General features: G+C 40.4%; 1 protein-coding gene across 9 annotated transcripts; it reads right to left on the bottom strand.

Moving 5' to 3' along the window:
- Window positions 1–11: 11 nt before the first annotated feature.
- PPP1R42 (protein phosphatase 1 regulatory subunit 42) lies at window positions 12–26,089 on the bottom strand. Of its 9 annotated transcripts, none has more exons than XM_077352246.1 (9): window positions 25,938–26,089; window positions 22,532–22,718; window positions 21,504–21,670; window positions 20,853–20,991; window positions 16,968–17,084; window positions 12,182–12,299; window positions 6,471–6,602; window positions 2,737–2,896; window positions 12–281 (listed from the first exon to the last, which is right to left on the bottom strand). In XM_077352246.1, the coding sequence occupies exons 2-9, from the start codon at window positions 22,658–22,660 to the stop codon at window positions 215–217; spliced, it is 1,029 nt and encodes a 342-aa protein (XP_077208361.1). In that variant the 5' UTR covers window positions 22,661–22,718; window positions 25,938–26,089; the 3' UTR covers window positions 12–214. The 9 variants fall into 9 exon arrangements, with proteins under 9 accessions (XP_077208361.1, XP_077208357.1, XP_077208359.1 ...); XM_077352242.1 differs by having other exon boundaries at window positions 25,921–26,077; XM_077352244.1 differs by having other exon boundaries at window positions 25,913–26,075.
- Between the last annotated feature and the right edge of the window lie 1,910 nt (window positions 26,090–27,999).

Here is a 27,999-nt window from a genome sequence, read left to right as displayed (position 1 = left end):
AAACCTTTTTATTTAAGAAGTTGATACATCTATTATACAAAAATAAAATTCTAAGTTTTGTATTGTGAAAACTGTTTGAAATAGCATTTAGTGTTTTCTGAGTTAAAATGTTAACCTTCTCCAACTCAAGTTGATTTTCTTCTACTGTGTAGCTCCATTTTTTCCTTCTATAGCATAAAAGGATGTCCGTCCAGTCCCTGGAATACAGAGGCATTTAGCTAAGGAGATGAGGTTCATGCAATTCTCTATGTGTCTGCTGAGGACTGTTCAAGGATAAATGGCTGTGTGGGGAAAAAAAGTGTTTTAAAGATAACAATCATTTTGGATACCATGACAATATTAGCGTAATCTGTCTGTTGGAATACATTTCTGACAAATTCTAGATCCCACATACAAGTTAATTGCTTTCTACAGATCATGTGCTTTACCCCAAGTAAATCTCATAAGCAGAGGGATTTCTGTCTGGTGAGTCTGACTTTCTCACTATTCCCCTCACAGTGCAGCCCAGAAAACCCCACAAAATGATGTTCTGGGAGAAAGGGGGTTTCCCTGTCTCTCAGGAGCCACATTTTGGAAAGTGGCAGAAGAGGGGAGGGGAGAAAGTCATGTTCTACATGTCAAAATTATTCAGCTCACAGAAGTACCCTCCATGATCCATCCTATATCTATCTATAATTAATATATAAACAAGAAAAAGAGTTGGTTCTTATATGCTGCTTTACCAGAAGGGGTCTTATAGAGGCTTACATTTGCCTTCCCTTTCCTCTCCCCACAACATACACTCTGTAAGGTAGGTGAGGCTGAGAGAGCCCTGAGATTACTGCTTGGTCAGAACAGCTTTATCAATGGTGTGGCGAGCTGAAGGTCACCTAACCAGCTGCATGTGGGGGAGCGGGGAATCAAACCGGACTCGCCAGATTAGAAATCTGCGCTCCTAACCTCTATGCCAAATTGGCTCTCCTAGTTCACGTTTCTAACCACTACACCAAGCTGTTAAACACCACAATAAATATAGTATCATCATAGTACTAGGTCAAAGTATAACATTATGCATTATCACAGTTTTATGAAGCACCCCCCAATATTTTGAAATAAATGTTAGTTATTAATGTTGAGGTCATATTCATTTCAAGGTCATATTCAAAGACACCCTTCTTTGGGAACCCCATCATCTGAGGCTAGATAGATGGAGACCTGTGAAAGGGCCTTCGCTGTAATAGCAAAACAATTATGGAATTCCCTCCCCAGGGAGATGTGACTGTTCTCTACCATAGTCTTCTGTCAGCATGTGAGGATTAACTGTTTCATCTGCTGTTTCCTCATAGACCCTCCTTCTGGTGTATTTAAGATGCCAATCAACAATTAGCTTCTCTCATCTGTCTTTTCTCAGTTTTAACGTGCCCACGTTAAACGTGCCCTTTTAACGTACCCTTCTGTGTACAGTACAGAAATCAGCTGTACTGTATACTGTATCAGCAACTGATTCAGTGGGTATCAGAACTATCCAATGCCCAGTGAAAAGAGGGAAACTGGGCTTAAGTAATGGGGGAAAGGACATGGTGACTCTTGATTTGCACATAGTTCTTTCTGCACCTTCAGAATCATGTATATGAAAGACACAAAGTGTTAATAATAATAGTGTTAATAATTTTGGTCCATCAAATAATTGAATTAAACAGCAAAAGCATTTGTCCAACATGGATCTAGCTTTCTTTATGATCTAACACAAAGGCTGCAGTCAGATGTCACACTATACTGTGTAGTGTAAGTTTATTGTTTTCTCATGGTTTTATAGGCTCCTAATTTTCCTCTCCACTCATAGGGATTCTGGGTCTATGATGAACTCTCAGTAAACAAACTCTGATTCACCCGGGCACCTGCATTTGTGTACTGTGGAAAACCAGTTTCAAACCAGGTCCTCAGTTATTCACTTTATTTGTTTTTACTCAAATATGCCATTCAAAAATGCCAATTTGTAATCCTATTACTAATACTGATTTTTATTACAGGATGTTGGATGGGTTGTAACAAGATAATGTAATTGGGTTGTTTTAAAGTACTGCATAAAGTGCTAAGTTTACTGTTCTGTAATCTGGTAGAGAGTGTGCCTTAGCATAGTACAGGAATGAACAAGACTAACCCTATCACAAGTGCCTAAAGGATACTATCAGAATTTATAATACGGTGTAAAGTTCTTTCAGTGAAGCTTGAGACTGATAAATAGTGCGTGACCCAGCCCAAGGATGCAGACTGTTCATGATGGCAGGTTCTAGGGAGGGTCATGCCTCTCCTAGCAGCACAATCCCTTTTCGTTGTTTCAAAACACAAACGCAGCGTGGGAGGCTTCAACTGGAAGTGGGAGAAATGGACTGATCTTGCTATTTTTCTACATAAAACCACTTCTCGCTTTATCGCCCACTGGCAAAAAGATATAAGGTCTCATATCTTTCCTTTACGGAAAGAAAAGACACTTAGAGAGACTAATTTTGAGTTGACAGCCAGTGAGAAAAGGGTTGAGCATATATACTACTCTACATTGAAAATTAGGTGAAATATGTACCTCATATTTTTAACGTTAATTTTTGATGTTGACACTATTGATTTTAAAAGGATCTCATTTTTAAAATAAATTATGCAAGTCCAGCTTTTCAATTTACAATACTTCATTATGTTTTTTTATGCACTAGAGTGCACAGCTAGAAGTTGTACTCCAAAGATGATGGGCAGGTAACATACCTGATTTTTTCAGTAACTTTATTTTCTTCCTGCGTTGCTGACTGGGACACTCTATTATGAGAAGATTTATATGCCTCAGACAAAATAGCAAAATTTGGTTTTCCTTTGCCCAGTGGGTAATAGTAAACAGGAAAATGGGGGTGATCTGTGTCATTACTGTCTGCAAGGTACAAAGATATACAAACATTTACTAGTCAGAAATCTCCCCTGAAGTATTAACCATAGTAATTAAGGTTACTTCTGTAAACCTCAAAAAAACAAAGTTGAAATATGACAACGAAGTAGTAGATTAGAACATGTATAAGAAAGTCTAGTTTTTATATATCACTATAAACATTACAGATTCAAATGTTTTGTGTTGAAGAATATTTGAGCAAATGAGAAGAAACAGAATTTTATGGAGAAAGGGTTTTTTTTTTGCCATACTGCTTTTCAGATAGAAACTTCAGAAATTTAGTGAATGAGTAAGATCATGAAAAACTTTATAAAACTCTGTCTACACAATAATTTAATGCCATCAATTGATTACTCTTAATTAGCGCATTTACACAATCAAAAATATTAATTTTATTTATGTAATTTACATCTAGCCTTTTTTCTCCAGTGAGGACATAGCGCCTCACAATGCTTCTGTGAGGTAGTTTAGGCTGGGAGTGTAACTGATCCAAGGTCACCGCCAAGCTTTCAGGGCAAAGTGGGGATTGGCATGTGGGTCTCCTAGATTCTAGCCTGGCACTCTTACAAATGATCTTGACTGGAACTTTCTAAAACTCAGTTGAAGGATGATTTCTGGAGCTGACTTCATCCATTCTGAAGTCAGGTAGTAGCAACATTCCACAAGTAGGCAGAGCCTCACCTTCCTCTTTTCTTTTCAAAATTGGCACAGCAAAAGTAAGTAATAGATTCATAGTTTGGGCAGCAACAGAGATGACCACTCAAGAACACGTTACAGGTAAGCAACCTGTTCTTCGTGGTCTCTCTGTATCACAGATATAGAACACCATGGTCAACTATCTAATTAAGAAATTCCCCTGTAGTTTCCTCACAATCCACTTGTGTTTTTATGAATTTAGCCACTGTCACTTACTGCTAATTCCAAATCATTTATGAACAAATTAAACAGCATTGGTCCCAACACCAATCCAATACTGTTCACTTCTTTTCACTGCAGCTACAGTCCATTTATTCCTGCTCCCTGCTTGCTGCTGTTTAATAAATTTTAATCCATAAAATAATCTGTCCTCTTATTGCACGGCTGTTAAACTTTCTCAAGTCTTTGGTGAAGTATCTTGTGAAAAGTCTAAATGTATAGCATCAACTAGATTCCCCTATCCATATCCATATGAACCTGCTCAATGAACTTCAAAAGATGGTGAGACAGGACTTCCATTTGCTGAACATTTCCTGATTTTCCCTCAGCAGTCTTTGTTCCCTGATATGTTTAATAATCCTCTTTTATAAAAGTTTCTACTAATTTACATGGGAAAAAATGTTGGTCTGTAATTCCCTGGATCTCCTGTGAACGCCATTTGAAAAACTGATATGACATTTGTACTGATGTTACATATAGTGGTTAGTAGACCACGAATATCACATTTGAATTCCTTAACCCTTGGGTATATCACACCTGGACCTGGAGAATTATTCCTTTTCATTTTACCTAGTATAATAGAACTTGATCGCTCATCACCTCCGTTTGACTCAGTTCTTCAGACACCCTTCTTGAAAACAGCAGCCCTGGTGTGGGCACATGTCCCACATTTTTCACAGTGAAAAGAGAGGCAAAGAACTTGTTCAGTTTCTCTGGCACTTCCACATCTTCCTTAAGCAATCCTGTCATCCCCTTGTGGTGGGTCTGATCCAGCACTCCATTAAGTGTGTGAGCATCAGGGGACAGAACTGCCCTTCTACCTTGGAACAGTAAATCTTGACAGGGTGGGAGGAAGGTCTCTGGCCAGATGAAGGAACCTCATAAATTACTATTGTAACCAAAAAAGGACAATCAATATGTAGACCCACTGCTTTGGAAACAATTTTTCCAATGATGTATCAGAGGAGTTAGTAGAAAAAGAAATCAGTATACCTATATTGAAAAGCATTTTAAAAAAGAGACAATCAGTGCTGCGTCTGCTGACGTACATCTCACACTTAGTGTTGATTAAATGAATGTGCTTATTTTTTATACACCCCAGTGAAACATTTGGTTGGAGATACCAACAGTGAATTCACCATTGTTGATTGTACATCCTTTCATGCTCAGCTCATCCATCCAGATATGGTTCTCCCCAAGCAGGTTGAGTGCTGTGATGGATATTCTCTCCCACAAGTGATAGGCCAGAGTACCCAGTGACTTGGAGCTCATACTCCCTTGTTCCTTTATATAATGCATCACAGGCTGTGGTTACTATACACAAAAAACATGAATGAAGGCCTATACAGTGCGAAAAACAGTCAAGTGTTCAAGAATGTTTAAGTGGCCTTGGATTCCAGGCTTGACTGATGATGTGGCTGCGGAAATGGGCACCCCACACCATGTGGATGTACTCGTGGTGATGGTGAATGTGGAAGAAGGCAACAAGAAATGCACCCATCAGAGGAAGTTTCATGCATCCAACCACTAGAAAAGAACCCCTGGTAAAATGTCACATATTTTAGATTGGCAACCTGTAAGTACATGAAATATGACGTCTACATTTGAAGCGAGTGGCTGTTGTCATGGAAGCCATGGGACCAAGGAAACAATGAATCTGAATGATGGTCTGAGATGGTTGGTGCATGAATCTGGAGAAGAGTTTCATAATGGATCAAATTCTGTCTTGGGGGTGAAGACAATCAAGAGCCTTGAAAGAATCTAATTTTGCTCCTGTGAAGTGGACACATCTGCTAGTTCATAGATACATCTGTCTTGCAGGCTAGCAAGGTCCCAGGCTAGCAAGGAAGTGGAGAGTAGTCTGAAGATTTCATGAGAGGGTAGCAGTCTGTAGTTGGGAGTCAATCATCTGAGAAAAGGTAGATTCTGATTCTATGATTATACCGAATTCCACCACCGCCACCATGGTCTTTGTAAAAGGAAAATGAGCTAAATTTCCTGCCCAGTCTTGAAGGCACTTGAGCTTTCGTAACTGCATGGCTGAATCCAGGCCTCTGTCAACCCAAGTCAAGTAAATACTGAAAAACACAGAAAACAGCCTGAACAAAGTGTAGCTCAGATTTCTTTATGATGTTGCTGCTATGGCAGTCAGAGAAGAACGGCGTGGGAAAACATGGCTCCACCTACCCAATGCATGCTTGTAACTGCCTATCCTCAAGATGGATAGATTCAGTGTCAGAAATAACTTTTACTTAAGTTCTAGAAGATTCCTAGTGATATTCTGTGCAGGCCAGTGCAGGCCCGTAGGGTGTGATGCACAGAGTACACAAAGAATATAACTGATGTCCTACGACACATAATAGAACTGTATAATTCTTTAAAATACAATGTAAGTTTATTCTAAATTGTTATTGTAAAATTGTTTTGAAGATTTGCTAGAGAAGGTTCTATTCACCCATTATGGAGTTCTCTGCAATAGAAATAATTCTGTTTTACAACAAAGCATTCAAAATGATGTCTTTGACAATAATCTTTAAACTGCTATAGTCCGCTCAGTCATCTACTGACTCCCCCCATCCTAATCCATACTTGATCATCTCTTAACATTGGCCCTTTAAATGGTCAAAAAGATATTCTTGTTTACCAAAATGTGAATGTGGTGCTTGCTCATTTGTTGAGCTTTCCGCTCTGTTTTTCTTCCTGGCATCTCTGGAGGCTTTCCAATTCATTAGGAATTGTCTTTCCATTTCCTTTATTTCTTTGCCATCAAGGGATTCTGAAGGGAATTTTTTGGGTAACATATTAAGTCAACAAAAGATTCATTTACTTTATGCAATTATTTCCTGGGTGAGGTCTTGGTATTCTTAGGAACATAGTCCATGGGGAAGCTTCTACTTCAGTAGATTTTTAAATTAAAAAATCATTAGTGCTGCTGTAGCTGAGAGTTCAACTACATCCCAGTTTTTTTCCCCCTTATGTTTATTTTAAATGTCTTTTGTATGGCAGGAGAGAGAAGGAAATGTTAACTCTTTATTTCCCTGCCACTTTCTTGCTGAAAAAAGCTATCCCAAGCTGCCTTTATTCCAGCTGGGAAAAATATACAGGTACCTATATTTTTTATCCAGCTAGAAAAGTCCAATTAGAAAGTGATACCCAGCAGCCTATTATTACTGCTAAGTATAGTTCAATGTACTAAACAGAATTAACCACTGAAATAAAATTTACAGATGTGGCACAGGCCACGAACTGCCCCTCCTCCACAAATATGTTCCAAGACAGCAACAATATTTTAATTGTTTGATCTAGCAAGACTTTGACACCAGTCTATTAGCCAACTATCTTTTAACTTGGTAGAATATCCTAATTTTACTAATACATTCTTCAAAACAGAGTAGGTTTTCACATTACTGTTCTAAATGGCTGTTTATGGTTTGCCCAAATTTAGCCAAGGGGATACAGGGATGGGAGTTTCACACAATGAATTTCCTCCCGGTAATGAGTTGTCTCTGAAATGCCATGGCCATTCCCAAGAGTGTTACTTTTCTCCACCCTTTTTTTTTTGCTATGTTTCCCCCCAAGAATATTCTAAGTTGAATGTTATAGCAGAATCATTGAGAGCAGTTGATCATTAAGTTCAGGTGAGACTGGCTTTTGATACTTAGAAACAAGAAGAAAGAAGTAGCTCATTGGGCTGTGGGTGCTAAGGGCATCAGTGATTTTATTTATTTAGAGATTTCTAAACTACGCCTCTCCAAAATTGGTCCTGGGGCAGTGTACAACAGTAAAAATATAAAGTACAAATAGAACAGGTAAAATACGAAAATTTGATTTAAAACAATTTCTAAATCCTACTGAACTCACATTGCTCTAGACAAAACGATCCAACAAGCCATTATGACATATTTCATAAGAGCCTGGCTTGAAAAAAAAAGGGGGGGTACTCCAACAGAACCCTGTAATGGGGATAGGCAAAGGGCTGTTTTGCAGGCTCTTTGGAACTTTGAGAGCTCTGTAAGGGCCTGCATTCCTGCTAGCAGCTCAGAGCCAGGGCTGGTTGAGGCCAAACGCATCTCTTTAGGGCAGATTAGAATTAGCTGGTCACAGAGCTCTTTAGGGGGTGTATATGGAGAGGTGGTTCCTCAGGTACCTTGGAGAGCACAGGCACCAGTCATCTCAGTCCATACAGTCCCTTGTCACTGGTAGATCAAACCATATGGCAAGGACTAGTGGAACAACACTGTGATGACCAGATACAGTGATGAATGATTGGAAAATTTCCAGGTGTCTCCGTCCACTTTCTTTGAAATTGCTGACACCATGAGGCTTGGAATGACAAGAAACCCACACACCCCCTTCTATTCTTGTGGGGGAAAATGAGGATTGCTCTGGTACCTTGCCAATCAGGAATGCTTTAGGGAACTCCAAGAGCAGTTTGGCATAGGGCTCTCAATGGCTTCTCTGATAGTCAAAATGGTGAGCATGGCAACTGGTGCAGAGCACTTTAGAAAGTGTGCCTCGTCAGTGAAGTTGGAATCATAGAATCATAGAGTTGGAAGGGGCCATGCAGGCCATCTAGTCCAACCCCCTGCTCAATGCAGGATCAGCCCTAAGCATCCTAAAGCATCCAAGAAAAGTGTGTATCCAACCTTTGCTTGAAGACTGCCAGTGAGGGGGAGCTCACCACCTCCTTAGGCAGCCTATTCCACTGCTGAACTACTCTGACTGTGAAAATTTTTTTCCTGATATCTAGCCTATATCGTTGTACTTGAAGTTTAAACCCATTACTGCGTGTCTTCTCCTCTGCAGCCAACAGAAACAGCATCCTGCCCTCCTCCAAGTGACAACCTTTCAAATACTTAAAGAGGGCTATCACGTCCCCTCTCAACCTCCTTTTCTCCAGGCTGAACATTCCCAAGTCCCTCAACCTATCTTCATAGGGCTTGGTCCCTTGGCCCCAGGTCATCTTCGTCGCTCTCCTCTGTACCCTTTCAATTTTATCTACGTCCTTCTTGAAGTGAGGCCTCCAGAACTGCACACAGTACTCCAGGTGTGGTCTGACCAGTGCCGTATACAATGGGACTATGACATCTTATGATTTTGATGTGATCACATTTGATGTGAATGGTGAGTAATGTTTCTATATACTGAGAAGACGAAGAGTTGGTTCTTATATGCCGCTTTTCTCTACCCAAAGGAGGCTCAAAGCGGCTTACAGTCGCCTTCCCTTTCCTCTCCCCACAACAGACACCCTGTGGGGTAGGTGAGGCTGAGAGAGCCCTGATATCACTACTCTGCCAGAACAATTTTATCAGTGCCGTGGCGAGCCCAAAGTCACCCAGCTGGCTGCACGTGGGGGAGTGCAGAAACGAACCCGGTATGCCAGATTAGAAGTCCGCACTCCTAACCACTACACCATACCCCCTTTTTTATAGCTATGCCGTTTTGCAATTCTTGGCATTAAATGGAAAACCTACAGTTGATTTAATTGTTGTTATTTCCTATACAGATCATGGATGGATTTGCAAAGCTTGGGTTCCTCATTGTGTTGGAGTGATTGATGGCTGCCACATACCTTTGCAACCTTCTGCTGATGAGGCTGAGGAATACAAGGGCCAGAAATACATGTATTCAATTTTATTGCAGGACACAGTAGACCACACAGGGTGATTCACTATTGCAGAGGTGGGATGGAGCGGCTGAAAGCCTGATGCCTATTTCTTCAGAAAATCAAAGATATACAAGGCAATGGATAAGTGGGGTGTTTATTCCAGGAACCCCCGCCCTAACAGTGAATAGAATTACAATCTCCCCACTTTTGACTGCTGAGGGTGCTTATCCAGTCTGACGATAGCTTATGACCCCCTACAGGACGCCAACTGGCAGGATGATAAAAATTTTCAGTAAGTCCTTCTCTAGAGTAAGGAGTGTGGTTGAATGCACCTTTGGAAGACTCAAGGCTCAGTGCAGATGTCTAACCTTCACACCTATTGTTACTTCCTTGTGGAATGCTGCATAACATATGCAAGTGGCATTCAACAGGGCCCCTAGACTCATTGGAAAGATCAATATTACTTGGTGTCCCCCCTCCACTGAGTTAATGTCAGATTACAAGCATAGGGTCCAGGGAGAAGTTGGGTACAATGCTGCTCTGCTTTTTATGTTTTACTGTGCATAGTCATCAAACTTAAAAAAAAAAACCGGCATCTAATTCTGCTAACTTTTTAAATTAATAACATAAATTTCCCAAACTTTTATATAACAATAACTCCTAAGTGCTGTTATCTGTTTCATTAAAAACTGGTTCAGTACTAACTGTTATTTATTTAGTTAGTTAGTTAGTTATTTTTACTGCTAAAACGAGCCTCTTGTGGCGCAGGGTGGTAAGGCAGCAGAAATGCTGTCTGAATCTGTCTGCCCATGACGTTGGGAGTTCAATCCCAGCAGCTGGCTCAAGGTTGACTCAGCCTTCCATCCTTCCGAGGTCGGTAAAATGAGGACCCAGCTTGCTGGGGGGTAAATGGTAATGACTGGGGAAGGCACTGGCAAACCACCCCGTATTGAGTCTGCCATGAAAATGCTAGAGGGCATCACCCCAAGGGTCACACATGACCCGGTGCTTGCACAGGGGATACCTTTACCTTACTGCTAACACAGTTTGCATGGGATAAAATTTCATTTGTATGGGGGTGGGGGGATGTTATCTTTTTCTTTCATGTACCTAAATAAAAATGTATGTTGTATTTACAACTCAGTATGATCAGATTCTCTTGCGTTTGTGTATGTGTGCATGCTCTCATTTCAACACAGGTCTAATTAAACTGTGTTGTGCCTGGAAGGGTCGCCAGGTCCTTCCTGGCTTGAGGTGGGGGGTGAGGTTGGACTGCCAGCTCCAGGTCTGGAAACTCCATGCAGCTGGAAATGAGGCACAGCTAGAAAGTGAACAGACTTTTCCAGATCAAAAGGCCTGCAAATGAAAAGGAAAACTTTCCTTGAAAAGTGCAACACTTGGCTCCAAATAGTGTTCTTGCTCTAAAATACCCAGGATATATCCACGTAAAGTCAATTCCTGGATATCTGAAGAGGAAACACTGAGGTCCTGAAACCAGGAGAAATTATATGGCAGAGTTACAGAATACAGAGAGGAGAAAAGTAGTATGAAATCTAGTAATTATGAGCTATGGGTCCCGCCCTATGCCAAGCGCTCCGCACTGAGCGTTTGCAATCAGAAACCTTGAATTTTTAATCATCTAGAGCCATTGTATTGGCCTCAAGACTGGAACAGATGAGTTGGGTTGGGAGTATTAGAAGATTACATCAACATCTTTTGACATTGCATTTATACTGTTTTGATACAGTTTTAATGTTTTAATGGGGTTTTTATGGGTTATATTGTGAGGAACGCAGGGCTTGTTGGATTCTCTCTTCCTTCCAATTTGCAAGAAGGTCAAGTTTCCTTCTCTTGCCAAACTATCCCTCTTGCTCCACTCATCTTTCTCACAGTCGACTGTATACCAACAATAATAACCTTAGCAATATTCACACAAACCACTTGCCAACTTCAACACACAGAGAAGAAGTTGTTTGCCTCCCTGAGGTATGTACCTGCAATCCTCTTGGCAACATGTCACTTACCAGCCAATTGGGCTTTGGCATGGATGAGTGAATATCAGGACATCTTCTACGGACACCTTCTTAGGTTAGCAGTGTCTGTCACACCGGTCACTGATGCCTCAGCACCTGCAGCCCAATGAGCTACTTCTTTACTCTTGATTCTAAGTCACAACAGCCAATCTCACTTTGATCTCAATGGTCAATTGATCTCAATGGTACCACTACAGTGCTATAACGCTAATATGAGAACTTAAAATAAAAGCCTCCAAGGAAGATTGAAAAAGGGCAGGCAATAAATTGTCATTTCAGGAAGCGCTAAAGACATTTTACACAGCACCCCACAGCGATTCAGAAGTGAAAAGAAGAGGCAAAAACCAGAAGAAAGCAGTTTTTGTCAACTGTAGTTCAACCATGCTTTGCTAACCCAATGCAAGTATTTTTGCATTGGGTCTGAACATGTAAATAAATTCTGCTAGCTGCTGGTTACTAAAACAGGTCTGTCTGAAATGACAGAAAAAATCCATTAGCAACCAGTTACTAAAATGGAACACAAAGGCAGTTTGAAAACTCACAGAATTCTTGTTCCTTAAGTCTACTATTAGATTCCTAGTGCCAGAGAACATTTAATTTCTTTGTTTTTACAAAGTCTATTCAATAGAATAGTGTTCTTAGGACTGCTCTACTAGTGTACTAATTAACACTGTTCAAAATAAAATTGCTCTGCCGGTATAGCTATTATATTACCAAGACTTTTTGACTGTAGTATAAGTCTGTCCCGGTATTTTGGTTTGTGGCAAACAGGATTCCCATTCAACTCTATTTTGATTAGCTTGGTCCACACACTCAGAACAAACTCCAAGTCCTGGAAACAGCAGAGAGAAAAGAAAATATTGCTGGTTAATTAGCCTGATGCCATAACTTGCCTTATTCATAATTCTATCTATTTGCTTTAGCCTAACTTCCAAATCATTATGCATTAACATAATTAAGATATACACATTTTTCTATCCATGTCAGCAAGTAGCATTCTGATTATTATTTTTCTTCTTTATTTTTCAACCAACCTCTCATACGACCTTTCTACTGAAAAGTTCAGGTATAAAACACAGGCTAAAATCCAGGGCAACCAAAGTGGAAACACAACTAACACTTGCACAGTTCATGTTCTTCTGTAAGCTTTGGCATAAATTGTGCAGAAAGTTTTTATATGCAGATGTGACTTGCCTTTCCTTCTAGAAATGTCAGTGACATACATGAAAAAATAGCCACTCCATATGCAGATGTATATTTGTGGATTCCTTTAATAAAACAGTAATATCAAGCAACATATAGCAATATATGAATGCAGAGTTGTGTGTTGCTGATTAGGGTGCTGCTGGCAGAGAATCTTCTTGTACGCATGCAGAGCCGCATGTATGATGAGACAGATGGAGAGGATTGGTCCCAAAGTACTTTATGATTATTATCTCTGTTATTACTCACAATAATATAATAAATAGTAATTTTCCTCCACATCTGCGAGTGGTCATTTATATTCTTGTCCTAAATCCAGGGGAGGAGAGGATTGTTGTTGTTTTTCATGAACAATTCTTCAGTATGGATTTTGTTTTTGTCTAAGGGCAATGTGACCTAGATCAAATCTATTATTTTATATAACAATTATATAAATTATATATATACGAGGTAACATGATTTGTACTTTTTGGCAGGCACAGGCCTTTTTGTAGATATTCACTGTCCAAACATTTTTGCAGCACTGTTCTAAATTCTATTGGCAGAGGCTAGCTAGAAGAGCAGTACCTAACCAAACTAATTTTTTTTGCTTTTCTCTCCTAATTTCTATTTGTATCTAACATATTTTATTTTTAATATTGTTATTAGTGAGGGTGTTTTTAAATAGCATATCTATCAGCTGAATCCTACAAAATGTAAGCAGAAGGTGCTTACAGTAATGGATTTTTTCCTGCTTTCTCCCAGCTTCTTCCAGCTTTCTCCTTGAAACTTCCCAACAGCTGATGCTCAGAGTCAGGGGACCCTTGTGGACAAAGCACCACGCAGTTTAGGGAGACGACACTGAGGAGGGAGAATCAGGAAAAATTGTTCCTCATTCTTGCACTGATAGGAAATTTCCTCCACCATGCTTCTTGCACAAATAGAAGAAAGGAGGCAGCAGTGATTTCATTGGGACATACTAAAAGGAGAGACAAAGAATGACTGGGACACACTAATTCCAATTCCCCCCTCTCTTTGCTGCGGTCCTCTACATCTCATGAGATTTTGTCCACGAGGCACACAGCTTTGGCTTTTGGAGTCCTTAGAGTGAATCAAAAGCAGGGAAAGAGTTACGTCCGCTCTTGGTAGTTTGTAAGATCCTACTCAGTATCTTTATACTGCCCAGAAGTATTGCATTTGTATTCCTACAGAATCTATCATCGCTATAGACTTGCATTCAGATCTGAAGCAGTGTGTTAGTCAAGCCCTTTCAACAAGGTTAAAAATGTTTCTGGAATAAAAACTTTACTGACTCTCTGAAACAAAAGGTACTGTTTCTGTCTAATAAAATACTTTTTTAAAAAACCTCTTCCAAATCAGCTATTTTACGGGGAAAGGTGTTGACCCAACCCCCTGCTCCCCACTCAGAATAGCTGAGTGATGGAATTGTAACTTTTAAAAAGGCCCTTGAATAATCAGCCTGGTGAAGGGAATTGTGTGTGCAACATACATTTGTCTCACAGTTCCCCACTGGGCTTGAAATGCAAGCATGGAAGACTGCTTTCATGAATGTAATGCTGCAGGCTAGACCAGGGTGTTAGAATTTCATTCTGAATTTATATTGTAGTGAATTTATATTGTAGTTTCTTCAGTTACACAGTAAAGGTGATCTAAGTCACATTCTAGTGTCTGTCTACTATTCAGTCAAACCTAAAAGGAAAGAAATCAAAAGATGGTATTTACCAACCACTATTTTGCACTTTGGAAAGATGAAGTACGGAGTGGTGACCATAGAGGCTTGCCTTTTGTCTAAAACTTTTACTATCAGCCAGAAATTCATAGGAGCACAAGTCAGACAAGATCATGGAGAATGATGAAACAAGGGTTTTTTGGGCCTTCCAACTGCAAATAAGTTAACACCTGGAATATCACACCCCTGATAATACAATTGTAGGGGGGGGAATGAGAAATAGGGCTTGGATCATTGACACTGCAGTCCAAGGAGACAGCAGAATAGAAAAGAGAAGGCAGGAGAATATAATGAAATACCAAGATCTACAAATACTTAAAGCGCCTCTGGCTCTAAGACCATTGTGCCCTTTGTCATTGGAGACCTTAGAGCAGAGTCTCAGGAAACACTTGGCCATTGAGTAAATAATAACAGCTCAAGTCCAGAAGACAGTGATGCTTGAAACATCAAGAATTCTGTGAACATGCATCTACAGTTCCAAGAACTTGGCTAGAACTTGAATGGCAAAACACCAGCATCCAGGCAAATATTTGACTGTGACAATTCTTAGTAGTAATTATAGTAAGAATAACAATGTAAACATTGATACCTAAAACCCTGAATGCACCTCAAGCCTGAATGCATCTCAAGTTCAACTAAAGCAGAATCTGAAAACACCCAATAGTATATTTCCATAAAAATATCAGTTATACAGCTAAACTTTGATGAATGTACCCAGATAATTTTGCAGATTTTTGTTGACCACTATTCAGTTGATAAATGATCCAGAACATGCTCACGCCAGTGTATGTTTATCTAAGAGTATACTAATCCCATGTTGAAATACGATTACCCTTTGGATACGCTCTAGTTGTTCACTGCCTTCCTGTCTGTAATAAAGTGTTTCACTTTCCAGCCTTTCAATACGCTGTACTAAAGGGACTAGACACTTTTTGGGGCAGTCTCTGTTTGATAAATGATCATGTCATGCTATCACTTAGAGGTCTCCTACAAAATACTAAAAAGCAAATGATATTGTTAGGCACACTGTGTTGTGTGTGTGTGTGTGAAAGTCTCAAATGACATCTATAGTACTGACTGTAGCCTTCTTTCAAATTAATGATGGCCATTTAAGAACCTGTATTTGACCAATGCGCTCCAATTTTTATCGGCTGTGTCTAGCTCAAGTGCCCTAACTACATCTGTAGACAGCAATTTGTCATCATTCTGACAGTCTGCCATTATCTATTTCAGAAAATCTATATTTTTCCCTCTTGTTCCTGACTGAATTGTGAAGTATAGGAATTCATCTTTTTGATATCTTGTTGTCATAATCAATAATGGCCAAAGGTTGAATAAATTAAAGATTTACAACCTTCTCCTCATAACACCGAACCAACATAAGCTATTTCAGAACAAACAAACTGTTAAATATATGTTAGAATGACAGTTTTACAACCTGCACTTATAGGCATAACTAAGAGCTTTGCACATGCAGGGGGCAATTCACAGGCATTTCTTATTGTCTGAACATAATGTTTTCCCTACTGCAGAAAATGAGAAACTTTGGGATATCTGAACAAAAAAAAAGAACACTAGGCCAAATTCTAGACAATTTGTATATTTTAAGGTCAACAATTCCAAAATCTAGCAGGAATGTTTACGACATTTTGTAAATCTCAAATTGAAAGAATTAAACATTGTTTTGGCAATAGCTTAGACACAGACATGGCCTAAGGCAGTGGTCCCCAATCTTTTTATCACCGGGGACTGGTCAACGCTTGACAATTTTACTGAGGCCCGGGGGGGGGGGTAGTCTTTTGCCAAGTGACGTCGCCGCTGCCTGAGCCCCTGCTCCACTTGCTTTCCCGCTGGTGCCCCTGATTTCATGCCGCCCACTGGGGAGCGCTGCCAGCAGCAGCTGTGCAGTGCCAAGCTGAGGGGGAGCCCCAGCTATGGTGGCCGCTGAAGAGCACCAAAGGTAAGCCAGCGGCAGAGTGGCAAGGCAGCCCCTGAGGCAGCAGCTGGGGAGGAGGATGACGAGGAGCCATGGCCTGGTAACCGACTGATCTACGGACTGGTCCCTAAGGTAACTCTGATACCTTTCCTCCTTTGCAGGCCCTTCCTCAAAAGCTGCTCCCAGGAGTTGAGGGACCCCAGGAACTGCATGGGATATGGTGCAGGGAGATGCAGCAGTGAGGGGAACTAAATAATAAACAATAATATTTTATTTCTATACCTCTGTCCCCTGGTGGGCTCAAGGCATTTTACAACAAGGTTTAAACCAATCACAACAAAACATTTTTACATCAATAAAATAATAAAAACCACCTCCTTAAAAAATTATCCCTATGTGGTTACACAGAAACTGGAGGAATCTGTGAAAACTCTCCTCCCGTTCCTTAGTGTGTGCATTAGTAACCCTATAAACAGAGCAAAAGTTTATATGTGATTTGTTGATTCTCCCCATTGCAGCTCTTCTTCCCCATGCTACATCGTACACCATTCTCATAGTGTAGGAAGCCTTTATCTTATCAATTGTCGTTCTTCTTTTTCACTAATAATCAATTCCCGTTTCTTTTCTCTTACCTTCACCTGGTGAAGTTGGTTGTCCACAGCTATGAGATGGGAAAGGTTTTCCAAAATTGCTAATTCACTTAGTTCATCAATGTTATTATTGCTGATATTCAAAACTGATAAAGCTTTCTAAAATGGAACAAAACATTTAAAAAGAAAAAAACAGTTTTAATTTTTGCTCTTACTTTGTGCACTTGTTTTTATATTATTAACTTACGGGAGGGAGGGTTATGTTTGTACATCTTACTGCCACTTGTCTTCAGTCTAAGAAGAAAAGGTTAAATATAAATGTTGGAAAGAAAAAGAAAAAATGAATGACTACTGTGCTAATGTGCTAAAGGAAGTGGCTATTGCATGCAACTCTTGTTCAACACTGTTGAAAATTTGAATTGACAAGTCAAAAGTTTCTAAAATTGATAGCAGGATCCAAAGAACTGGGAATACCTTCCCTAAGATTTGAGCATTTCTTAAAGTAACATTCTATACATCCAACAATGCCATGAATTGGATAGCTAAGATCTTGTCAAATCTCAGAAGTTAAGCAGCATTGACCCTGGCTAGTATTTGGATAACAGACCTCCAAGCATTACCAGGGTCAGGATGTGGAGACAGGCAATGGCAAACTACCTTTGAATATCTCTTGCACTGAAAGCTCGATTCGGTTGTCATAAGTCAGTTATGCCTTGACAGCAAAACAAATACAAATCCATATTATCCTAGGTTAACTTAACTTGACAGTTCTTTTAAAAGCAGTTTGGCATATGGGTCTTTTATTTGATGTATATGTGTGAGTCTAGACAAAACACTGCTGGATACATTCCCTTAAAGGTAACTAAAGTATATACTTGCATATAAGCCAACCCGCATATAAGCTGAGGCACCTAATTATAGCACAAAATGCTGGAAAAACTTATTGACTCACATATAAGCTGAGGGTGGTGTTTGGATAGTGGCCTTTTCTCCTTTCCTCCCCTCCCCCCGTTTTGGGCAGGATTTCCCCCCTTTTCTTCCCACCCTCCTCCTCCCTCCTCTTTCCCTCTGACCCCTCTTTCCTTTATTCCTTCCTCTAGGGGCGTTTCTTCCTTCTGCTCTCTCCTCTCCCTCTGAGACAGAGGCTTCAGAGCTTCCTGCAACACATGCTATCCTTGTGCTATCCTTGTTAAGGCAGGGAGTGGGGGAGGCGGAGATTGCTCTTTCCCTCCCAGGCTTGCTGCATCTCTGCTGTTCCTGCCTTTGCTTTTTCAGGCAAGTATAGTTGTCTCCCACCGCAACCCTCCAGTCCTGTCTGGAAGCTGTTTTTTTTTTAAATACCCACATATAAGCCAAGGGGGTCTTTTTCAGCTTTAAAAAAGGGCTGAAAAACTCGGATTAAATGTGAGTATATACGGTAGCTAATTGAGATATAATCTATATCTTTTGTACAGCTTCACAAATCTACAACAGTTATTAGTTCACAAAAGGTTTATTAGCCTGGATCTCCATACATGCCTGAAGCAATTTCTTGTGGCTCATTAATGGTTTGAATGAGAAAAAGTATCAAATCTCCTATGATTTACAAGATGGGTCCCCAATGTTGTGACCATGGTCACCATGGGACCTGCAGACACCTCTCTGGCAAATGCTTTCAGAAAGTGGGTAGGGCCTAATGGAGCTTTTGCTTAGCAGGGCTTCTTAATGGCCACAGGAGATCTAATTGGCTGTGTATACTTTTAATGTTACTTTGGGAGTAGCTGCTACCAGAGCATAAGAATCTTCAGTGAGACAGCAATCCTTTACAGGTTTACTCACAGTTCTACTGTTCTATTCAATGGAGCATACTTCCCAGAAAATGTTCTTAGAGTAGCACTATATGTGACTGAAGGTAGGATGAAAGCACATGCAACAACATATTTTTAAAGCATGTTTATTTTAAACATGCCAGTTTGGTGTAGTGGTTAGGAGTGCAGACTTCTAATCTGGCATGTTGGGTTCGATTCTGCACTCCCCCACATGCAGCCAGCTGGGTGACCTTGGGCTCGCCACAGCACTGATAAAAATGTTCTGACCGAGCAGTGATATCAGGGCTCTCTCAGCTTCACCCACCTCACAGGGTGTCTGTTGTGGGGATAGGAAAGGGAAGGCGAATGTAAGCCGCTTTGAGCCTCCTTTGGGTAGAGAAAAGCGGCATATAAGAACCAACTCTTCTTCTTCTTGGTCTAAAAGGTATTCTGTTAAACACAGCTTCTGCCTGAAATATTGAAAGGTTAATATTAGAGCTATGCATAACCATACTCTGTGTGACATTTTGTGGTTGGCTCTGCATTTTGCAGAGGCCATTCTGTGGCTGCACCAAACACCCTGTATTAGAATTCCAAAGGTGCCTGCAGACCCCAAAAGGTGAGGACCTCTGCTTTATAAAATCTGCCATTGTTTGGTCACATGGACACAAATTCTTATCTCAAGCAGCAAAGCAAGTGACTCCTAAGAAATTTGTTTTGTTCATTCTTATTTCTCCTGACACAATATAAACAACAACAAAACTAAAGAAGTCACAGAAAAATGGACAAATATTTAATAAAGAGTGAAAAAAGCATTATCAAGTGGTTGTGTGAAATGAAGTTAAGGTGATTTGGGACAGACTTATCTGAAGCTCTGGGATTTAGGGGGCTGTGTCTCTATAAGTGGACATGTACTTAGCATACAGACAGTTCTAGGTTCAATTCCTGGTATATCCAGCTGGTAACGTAAAAGACCCAAGATTCATTCTGAGTCACTGCCAGTCTGAGTAGACAATAATAATAATAATAATAATAATAATAATAATAATAATAATAATAATAATAATAATAATAATAATAATAATAAATTTATTGCCCACCACTCCTGGAACAGCTTGTGGCAGGTTACAAATCTGTCCAATAACCCCCCATAAAACCATTAAAAACGGACAATAAAAAACAACAAAAGCAGCAAAATCACCTCCTCAACTTCCCCCCCTACCTCCAGGGGGGAGAAAGAGGGTCAAGATGACACTGACCGCTGCAGAGGGGACACACTGATCTTCCTCACTGTCCCTGGCCTCAATCGTAGACCTGGCGGAAGAGCTCCATTTTGCAGGCCCTGTGGAACTCTGAAAGCTCCCGCGGGACCTGCACCTGGGAGCTCATTCCACCAGCTTGGGGCCAGGACCGAAAAGGCTACCTTGATGGACCAATGGTCTGATTCAGTAAAAAGCAGCTTAATGTCTTCCACTTTAGTATCAATTAGATTTTTAAAAAATATATATATGTTGCCTTCCAGGGTTTTTAAGTCATCTTATAATGCATTAAAAAAACTGTAAAAATTTGCTTGCTCAAATGCGTGCCACTTAGAAAAAAAAATATATTACGAACTTAATACTATTTTTCTTATATCATTTATTGCTTCTGAATACATTAAGTAAAACTGTGCTCTGATTTCAAATGCATACTTACTCAGAAGTTTGACCTACTGAGATTAGTGTCATTTATTTCCAAATAAACATGTTAGTGTCATATTGCCATCTATATTATGATGTATTATGGCTGTAATACTATGAATACTTTAATTGGGAGTAAGCCCCATGGAATATGGGACTTACATAGAAGGTGAGCAGTTTAGGATTGCTCACTATATTCCTTGATGGGAAATAAATGCAAAATAACGTCAACAGAAGTAGATGTAAAGCAAAATTAAAGTTTCCTATAACATTGTGATTGGTCACTTTACACTAAAGATATTTTTTAACGTTGAGTAAGAAATATCAGCCCTAAGTCCTGTGGGAGAAGAGCTCTGACAAATGGAAGTAAAGTATCAGTGAGCTGGCACAATAACTCCCACAGCAATTTTTTAAACAATCAACGTCCATCACCAGATGTCACTTAAAGTCTATGTTCTTACTGCGAGTGAATGAAGACTTCGTGGGTCAAACAAGAGCTTTTCTCCTAGGGGAAGCTGCTGGCTTTCAACATGTAACTCTCTCAGTTCTTCTAAATTTTCTAAGCCTTCCACTACAGTGATGTAATTGCCACCCAGATACCTTAAGAGAACAATAGAAAAGTGACTTCATTTTTATCTTTAAAAAATATAGACTCATTTTTGATTAACAAGATTAACTTTTGATTATATATTCCTACTGTTATGATGGCCAGTTCTTAGTCTGACTACGAGTGCTTGCACTCGAAATCTCACGCCTCGAATAAATCTTTGTTGGTCTTAAAGGTGCTACTGGACTCTGATTTTATTGTGCTACTTCAGACCAACACGGCTACTCATTTGAATTTTAATTACTATTAATTATCAACTGGGACAATGTAGCCAGCATTAAGTAGACCTACTGATTTCAATGTAAGAGTCAAAATAACAGAACTTAAATGTGTTAAACTTTAACTTGCTTTCCCCAAAGATTTATAGAAAATAAAAACAAAATTCGTATATGCCTTGTCTAAAATCTTTTCATACTTGAAACATATTCAGCATAGTTTATTTATTCTTGTACTTCTTAGGCAAATTTGTAAACAGAATTGAGAAAAATAATGATTTGTCACTTACAATTTTTCAAGTTTTATTAATGATGCTAGGTTTTCCATTCGTGTAATGCAATTGTTTTGCAGGTACAAGTGTCTTAGGTTTGTAGCAAAGTCCAAGCTATGTATCTGTCTTATTTGGTTATCATACAAATAAAGGACATTAAGGCTTTTACACAAAGATAGGTCATCCTAGGAGAAAGAAGAAAGTGTTACTCTATAAAGTTCACTCTAAAATAACAGCTTGTACTTCTAATTTTTCAAGTTGTAGATTATGTTTTCTTTACCATTGCATGGACTGTTATACATTCACAAACAGCAAGCTATCCTAAACCTAAGTATTATAGCTTGTCATCCTTGGAAAACATGTTCAAACAGCAGTCCATTGCATGAATATTATCTTTATTTACCATGGCTAGGATCCAAAGAAACATGCAACTAGTTTTACATGCCCAAGGGGAGTTTTGAGTTTGTATTTCTTGAGTAGCAGTTGCCGCATTATATGTCAGACTCTTTGAAATTGAGGAAATTTTCCTAAGCCCTTTGGACTATGGCATGTTCAGAGAAAAACAGACAAAATATCTCTTGGGCATGTGGATATTTTTTAGCTCACAGTTATATTTGAATTGCAGATTACCCCAGAATATAAGGTTGTGACCAAATATACTCCCCCCCCCCCACAAATTTCAAGTTTCTGGAAAAACCTCTATTCATTATTTATACATAAAAATACTGAAAAAAACATGTTTCCAAAATTCCTTATTGAAAACAATATATTCCAATATAAATCAAAGCCAATTCTTTGCAAACAATGTACACTGAATTAATTGTCTGATATCTCAAGAAAAAGTGCTCAATAAACTAATATCAAGGAAAAATCTCAAGGAAAAGTTCTTAATAAAGTATTTTCAAGCTAATTAATATAGTTGTATAAAATATATCACAATTCCAAGATCTCTCTCATATTTCTTTTGCTAATAACAGAGAAATAAAAGCACTAATTTGTTGAATTAAAAATTTAAGTTGCAGTTAGAAATAAAAGAGTCTTCTTACAATGATATCTATATTTTTATTAGATAGCTTGAGATGAGTTATTTTCCGCAGGTGCTGGGCCAAGGACTCATCTCTGCGATTCTTTTGACTGAGGCTTTTAGCAATCAGCTCCAATGTTAATCGAACCATTGTTTTATAATAAATCCAGTTCTCTGAGGTGATACAAAGTATCTTTGTTGCACAGAGCCTTTAAAACAAAAATTATTGTTATCATGTACTTTTCCTGTAACAATCTAGTTTCTACAAAATATTCCAACTGGAATAGGATTTCTTTCATATATATGCTAACAATTTTTCTAATTTTTGATGAGTACAGGGGACAATATTTACCATCCCAGTTTTACTTATACATTATTACATGAATAAAGTAATCCTTACTAGTTTTACTGGAAGTACGATTGCCAGCTATTTAAGAAGATCTTATCAGACAAATAGCAAAAATCAACAACTGCCTGTACACATGCGTTCTCTGTTGTGGCCTTGTGGAATGGCCTGCCTATGGAGGTCAGGAAGGCTTCCACTCTCCTGGGCTGATTCTGCACTTACTTTGTTTATTCCATTGTGGATCACGCTGAATTCAGATTGATTAGAACTTGGGTCTTCCTCTATCCCACCCCCCATTGAAACAGAAAGTGTTCTGCACTCGATTGGGGAAGCTCAGGATGGGGGGGGGGGTGAGCCAAGCGCAGCAGGAGCCTCTTTCTTTTCTTGAACAGGTGTGTGTGTGGGAGAGGATTGGAGACAGCAGAGGAGGGGGAAAAAACACCAAGAGGCAAATCTCTGGTGAGAGAAGTTAGGGCTTCTGGAGTGCAGTCACTTTAAGACAAGCCTTGCAACCGGGAACCAGGAAGACTTTGAACTGATGCCCTGACCAATCAGGGAAGACTACAGCTAAGCAGGAAGTTAATTTGGAAAAAGCAGAGAGCTGTACATTTCCTCATAGCGGTTTCTGAAATATCGAGGCTTATATCCACCCCAGGATATTGTGAGGGAAAGGTAGGGTCACCATGAATCAATCATGCATGTTACAGAGGGAAGATTTAAAGTGCACAAAATCAACATGCAAATCGAATTCAGTGTAGATGGGAGGGATTCATTTGGACTGGGTAAAAAGCCTCGCGCAGACTGCACCCTGGTTTCTGCAAACTATGCAAAACTGAATTAGTCCAGAAGGTTTTTTTCACACAAGCAATGCAGTAGCACTTGGATAGATTGGTATGAATTGTGGTCTATGCTACTGTGAAAACTGCAGACTATAAATAATGTTAAATATTTTACAGATTAATCAGCTTATCTTTTTAATATGAATAAAACTGGTAGTACTTAAAAATGACCTTACATATGTACACAGACTGTTTCACCCATGATTTAAAAAGAAACATTTTATTCTTTGAGTGATGGTTCCTGCCACCAGCAGTTTATACTTGTATACTTTTTAAAAATGATGCCTATGTTTGTGACCTTAGTTCCTCAATCTAAATTTTTGATTAACTGAGAGCAATCCTAAGTAGGTCTATTCAGAATGCTAGTCAAGTATATTCAATGGGACATTCCCAGGAAAGTAACATTTTCAGTTCTGCTGCGAGACCTCTTTTTGGTTGAATATGGTTGGAACTGAACTGCCAATTACATTTCAGTGATAATACTACTGAAATAGGATATATTAGCTCCGTTAACATATTACTGTGAACATATGTACAACCTGCTGGTAATAAAGAGCAAATGAATGTCCATTTTACAAATTAATCCAGGTACCAGAACCTGGATCAATGTGGGGTTTCAGTTGCACATTCAGCTATATGCATGATGACTGTAACATAAGAATTAGTCAGTGCATGTATAAATAAAAATCAAGTGTACACTGTTCATGGATTGTACATGCATCCAGTATAACCTGTGAATAGGGTCCCTGTTACAACAAAATGCAAGTTAATAAAAATTAAACACTAATCTGAATTGTACATATAGATTTGAACTGGTTTTTGGTTAACCCAGCAGACTTATATTAGAACAAATAGCAGTTGATGAGCTCATCAACCTTTCTTTGCTCAAATTATCAACATAAACACAAAACAAGTTTGTTTGCAACGGACATGTGTTATCGTTTTCTTCACTATCCTCCACCATAAGCAGTCCTTAAAAAGCAACTTGATGTGGATCTTGGAACCTAATATTCTTCTAGGTGGGAACTCATGTGTGCACTGGATTATCTTATAAATATCACTTAAATATACATTTGTATTTCAAAATGTTTTTGAAACTTTTCATAAAATCAAAGTTATACCCAGAAATGTTGGATTTTGTAAACAATTCTACTAGCCACAGTCCAGAGTCAAATGCTATTCTTGCATTCTTTGTTCAGCACTTAAAAAAAAATCAAATAGCAAGATATTCATTCCAGCAGCACAGAGGTGACACACAAGGCATAAAAGAGGCTTGCCATTTGCAGAGCGTAGCTGATTGGGTGTAGGGTGGGTGGCCAGTGTTCACTCCTGTTTTTTAAAGGGCTGGTAAGTGTTTTTAAAAACTTCTTTAAAAGTTTAATGGATATCAATAAAGAAAACTGTCATTGGCATAATTGAGGCACTATTTAAGAAATGCCTTTGACATTTATGCCATGTTCTATATAGCAATTTAAATAGTATTGGGTCATGGTACTAGACAGGGATAGAAGAGTCACCTTTTCCCAACTGCAAAAAAATCAGGTCCAAACATCAGGAAAATGCAAGAAAACATAAATGCAATCAGAAACAGTCTACTGAGAAATGACATCTGATCCCCACACAGCAAGTAAATAACCACAGCTCATTTCAGAGACCCCCGTATCCGGACCACACTGAACATGAAGGCCTGAGTTTATTGACGAGGTGAGGTACCCCCCCGCCCCCCCCCCCCGGCCTTACCTCCTTGCAGTCCCTCTCCCCCAGGATTTTTCTTTAAGCCAGGAGTCATTTCAGATTTTGTTCTTCTGGCTAGAAGAAAAGTACCAGGAGAACAGGGCCGCAGCTATTCAGCTCACCAGTGCCTACGGGAGCCGCACAAGTGTGTGTCTGTGTGCGTGTGGGGGGGGGGAGGATTAGTGTAAAGTGAGTGTAAAGTCTTGGCCGCTTAAAAGGCGGACGCGGTTCTGCAGACTGAGCAGGGCTAGTTAGCCGCCCTCCCCAATGGTCGCCTCACTCGAAAGGGGCGGTGGAGCTGTCCGCTCCCCTCCCCCGGATCTCGCTCTTGGTCCCGGCGAGGCCTGAGCCGCCCCCTCCCCAAAAGAAAACCGCTTGACGCACGCTAGCCTCGTGAGCCGTTTCTATGGAGACGGCGCGGCCGTCAAACCCCGGCCTTCATCCCGGCCGGCCGGCCCGCCCACCTCCCTCCCTTCCTGCCTGCCTGCCTGCCTGCTGCCTCCTCGCACCGCGGCCCGCTACCCCTCTGGGGGCTCTCGGCGTGCCACGACAGCGGCCAAGAAGAGGCTTCTCCAGAGCCGTGGCCAGGGGAAGCCGGCGGGTTGCTGTGGAGACAGGAGGTTGTCAGGCTTCTCCTCCAATCAAACCCTTCCGCGCACACCGCACACGGCGGGAGGGGGAGGCGACGGAGCACACCTGTGACGTACGCGCGGTTCCAGGGGGATGCGCTCCGGGAGAGAGTCTGCGCCTGCGCCGGCTGCGCCCTTTCAGCCTCAGTCGCGGCAGGGAAGGGAGCTGAGGCCGGTTGCTCTTCTGAGGGAAGGCAAAGGCACTCGGGCGACTGCAGCATATCATGTTCATGGTTATTTTATGCTGATACGGTTCTTTTCTAGTGGCCTTTAGATTTGGTTTTAGCATTCGTTTTACTTTTGGTCTTATTGCTGAGAAAATGAATTGTACTGGGTTGCTGTTAAATTATGTATGCACCGTTTTTTTGCCAGGCAGTTTCTGGTGGGGGGCTCGACGGTGGGAGACTGCGGGCCTGAGGCATAGGTCCTGGCTGACCTCCCCGAGATATCCTCCCCGACCTGTTCCTTCTTTCGTTAATTGCAAGGCTTTATTGTAACTTGGATGCTTTGGGCTGATCCTGCGTTGAGCAGGGGGTTGGACTAGATGGCCTGTATGGCCCCTTCCAACTCTATGATTCTATGATTCCATGATTCTATAACTTCAGACCCCAGAATTAGCAGCTTGTTACTGAGAAAGGTGTAATCAAATATAGAAATAAAGCAATAGCTGTTTGGGGAGAAGCGAGGCAGAGCAAGTGTTTTACAGACAAGACCCCCCCATCCCTTTTCAAGCGGTTGTATCTCTGAGACTCAAGTGCTTGAAAACCATTGGGAGGTAATGGAGGGGGGTGGGGGAAAGTTGGATCTAAACTTGTGGGTGCACCCTGTCCATTGCCACAGCCTGTACTACAAAATCCATGCACCCAAAACTTTCTTGGTCACCCCATATTCATGTTTTTGCTCCATTGTGTCACCCCAAAGATAAAAACCTGTGATTTTTATAGTGCAAACTGTGGCCATGGGCACATGTGATTTGGTAGTTTGGAGTGACCCAGGGCAACAACTCTGGAACCATCAGGATCTGTACTTGAGAATCATAGCTTTGTTCCATAATGTCTCCGTAAAGACATAGATCTGTGATTGTGTAAGCTGTGGCCATGGACATGATATGTGATTTGATGGTTAGTGTGGGATACCCAGTGCAAAAACCTTGAGGATCCATAAGGATCCATGCACTGGAATCATGTTTTTGCTCTGTGGTGTTGCCATGGTGTGGATCTGTAATTTTTGTGGTGTATGCTGTGGCTATCAGTATTCTAGATGATCTGATAGATATTCTAGATGATCTCTAACAACAGGAGAATTCCCGGAGGGTTTGAAAGAGGCTGTGGTACGTCCACTGTTGAAAAAAACATCTCTAAACCCACAAGAGCCTAACATCTACAGGCCCGTCTCGCACTTAGCATTTCTGGGCAAGACGATAGAAACCGTCGCAAACCAACTGACAGAATACCTGGAAGTTTACTGTTTATTGTTTACTGTTATACTGTGTTGTTATTTGGTTACAATTATTAGTTATCAGTTATACATGTTCTACAGAATGTTTTATGTATTGAGCCTCCGGGGAGGGCGGTATAGAAGTATGATAAATAAATAAATAAATAAATAAAATAAGAAGCTTTGGTCCTAGACCCAACCCAGTCAGGCTTCCGGCCTGGCCATGGGGTAGAGACAGCGCTAGTTGCCCTGACGGACGACCTCCGTCGCCAGTTGGATCGAGGCGGGTTGGCACTGCTGATATTATTAGACCTCTCAGCAGCGTTCGACACAGTCGATCACGAGCTTCTAGCTCGCCGCCTCATCGATGCTGGAATACAAGGGACAGCCCTTCAATGGCTGATCTCCTTCCTCCAGGATCGTGGACAGAGGGTTGCAAGAAGAAGAAGAAGAGTTGGTTCTTATATGCCGCTTTTCCCTACCCGAAGGAGGCTCAAAGCGGCTT

This window comes from Paroedura picta, chromosome 9 (genome assembly GCF_049243985.1).
Source record: "Paroedura picta isolate Pp20150507F chromosome 9, Ppicta_v3.0, whole genome shotgun sequence".
NCBI lineage: Eukaryota > Metazoa > Chordata > Lepidosauria > Squamata > Gekkonidae > Paroedura > Paroedura picta.
Note: the sequence above shows the minus strand (reverse complement) of the source record. Positions and strands in the feature narration are given on the sequence as shown.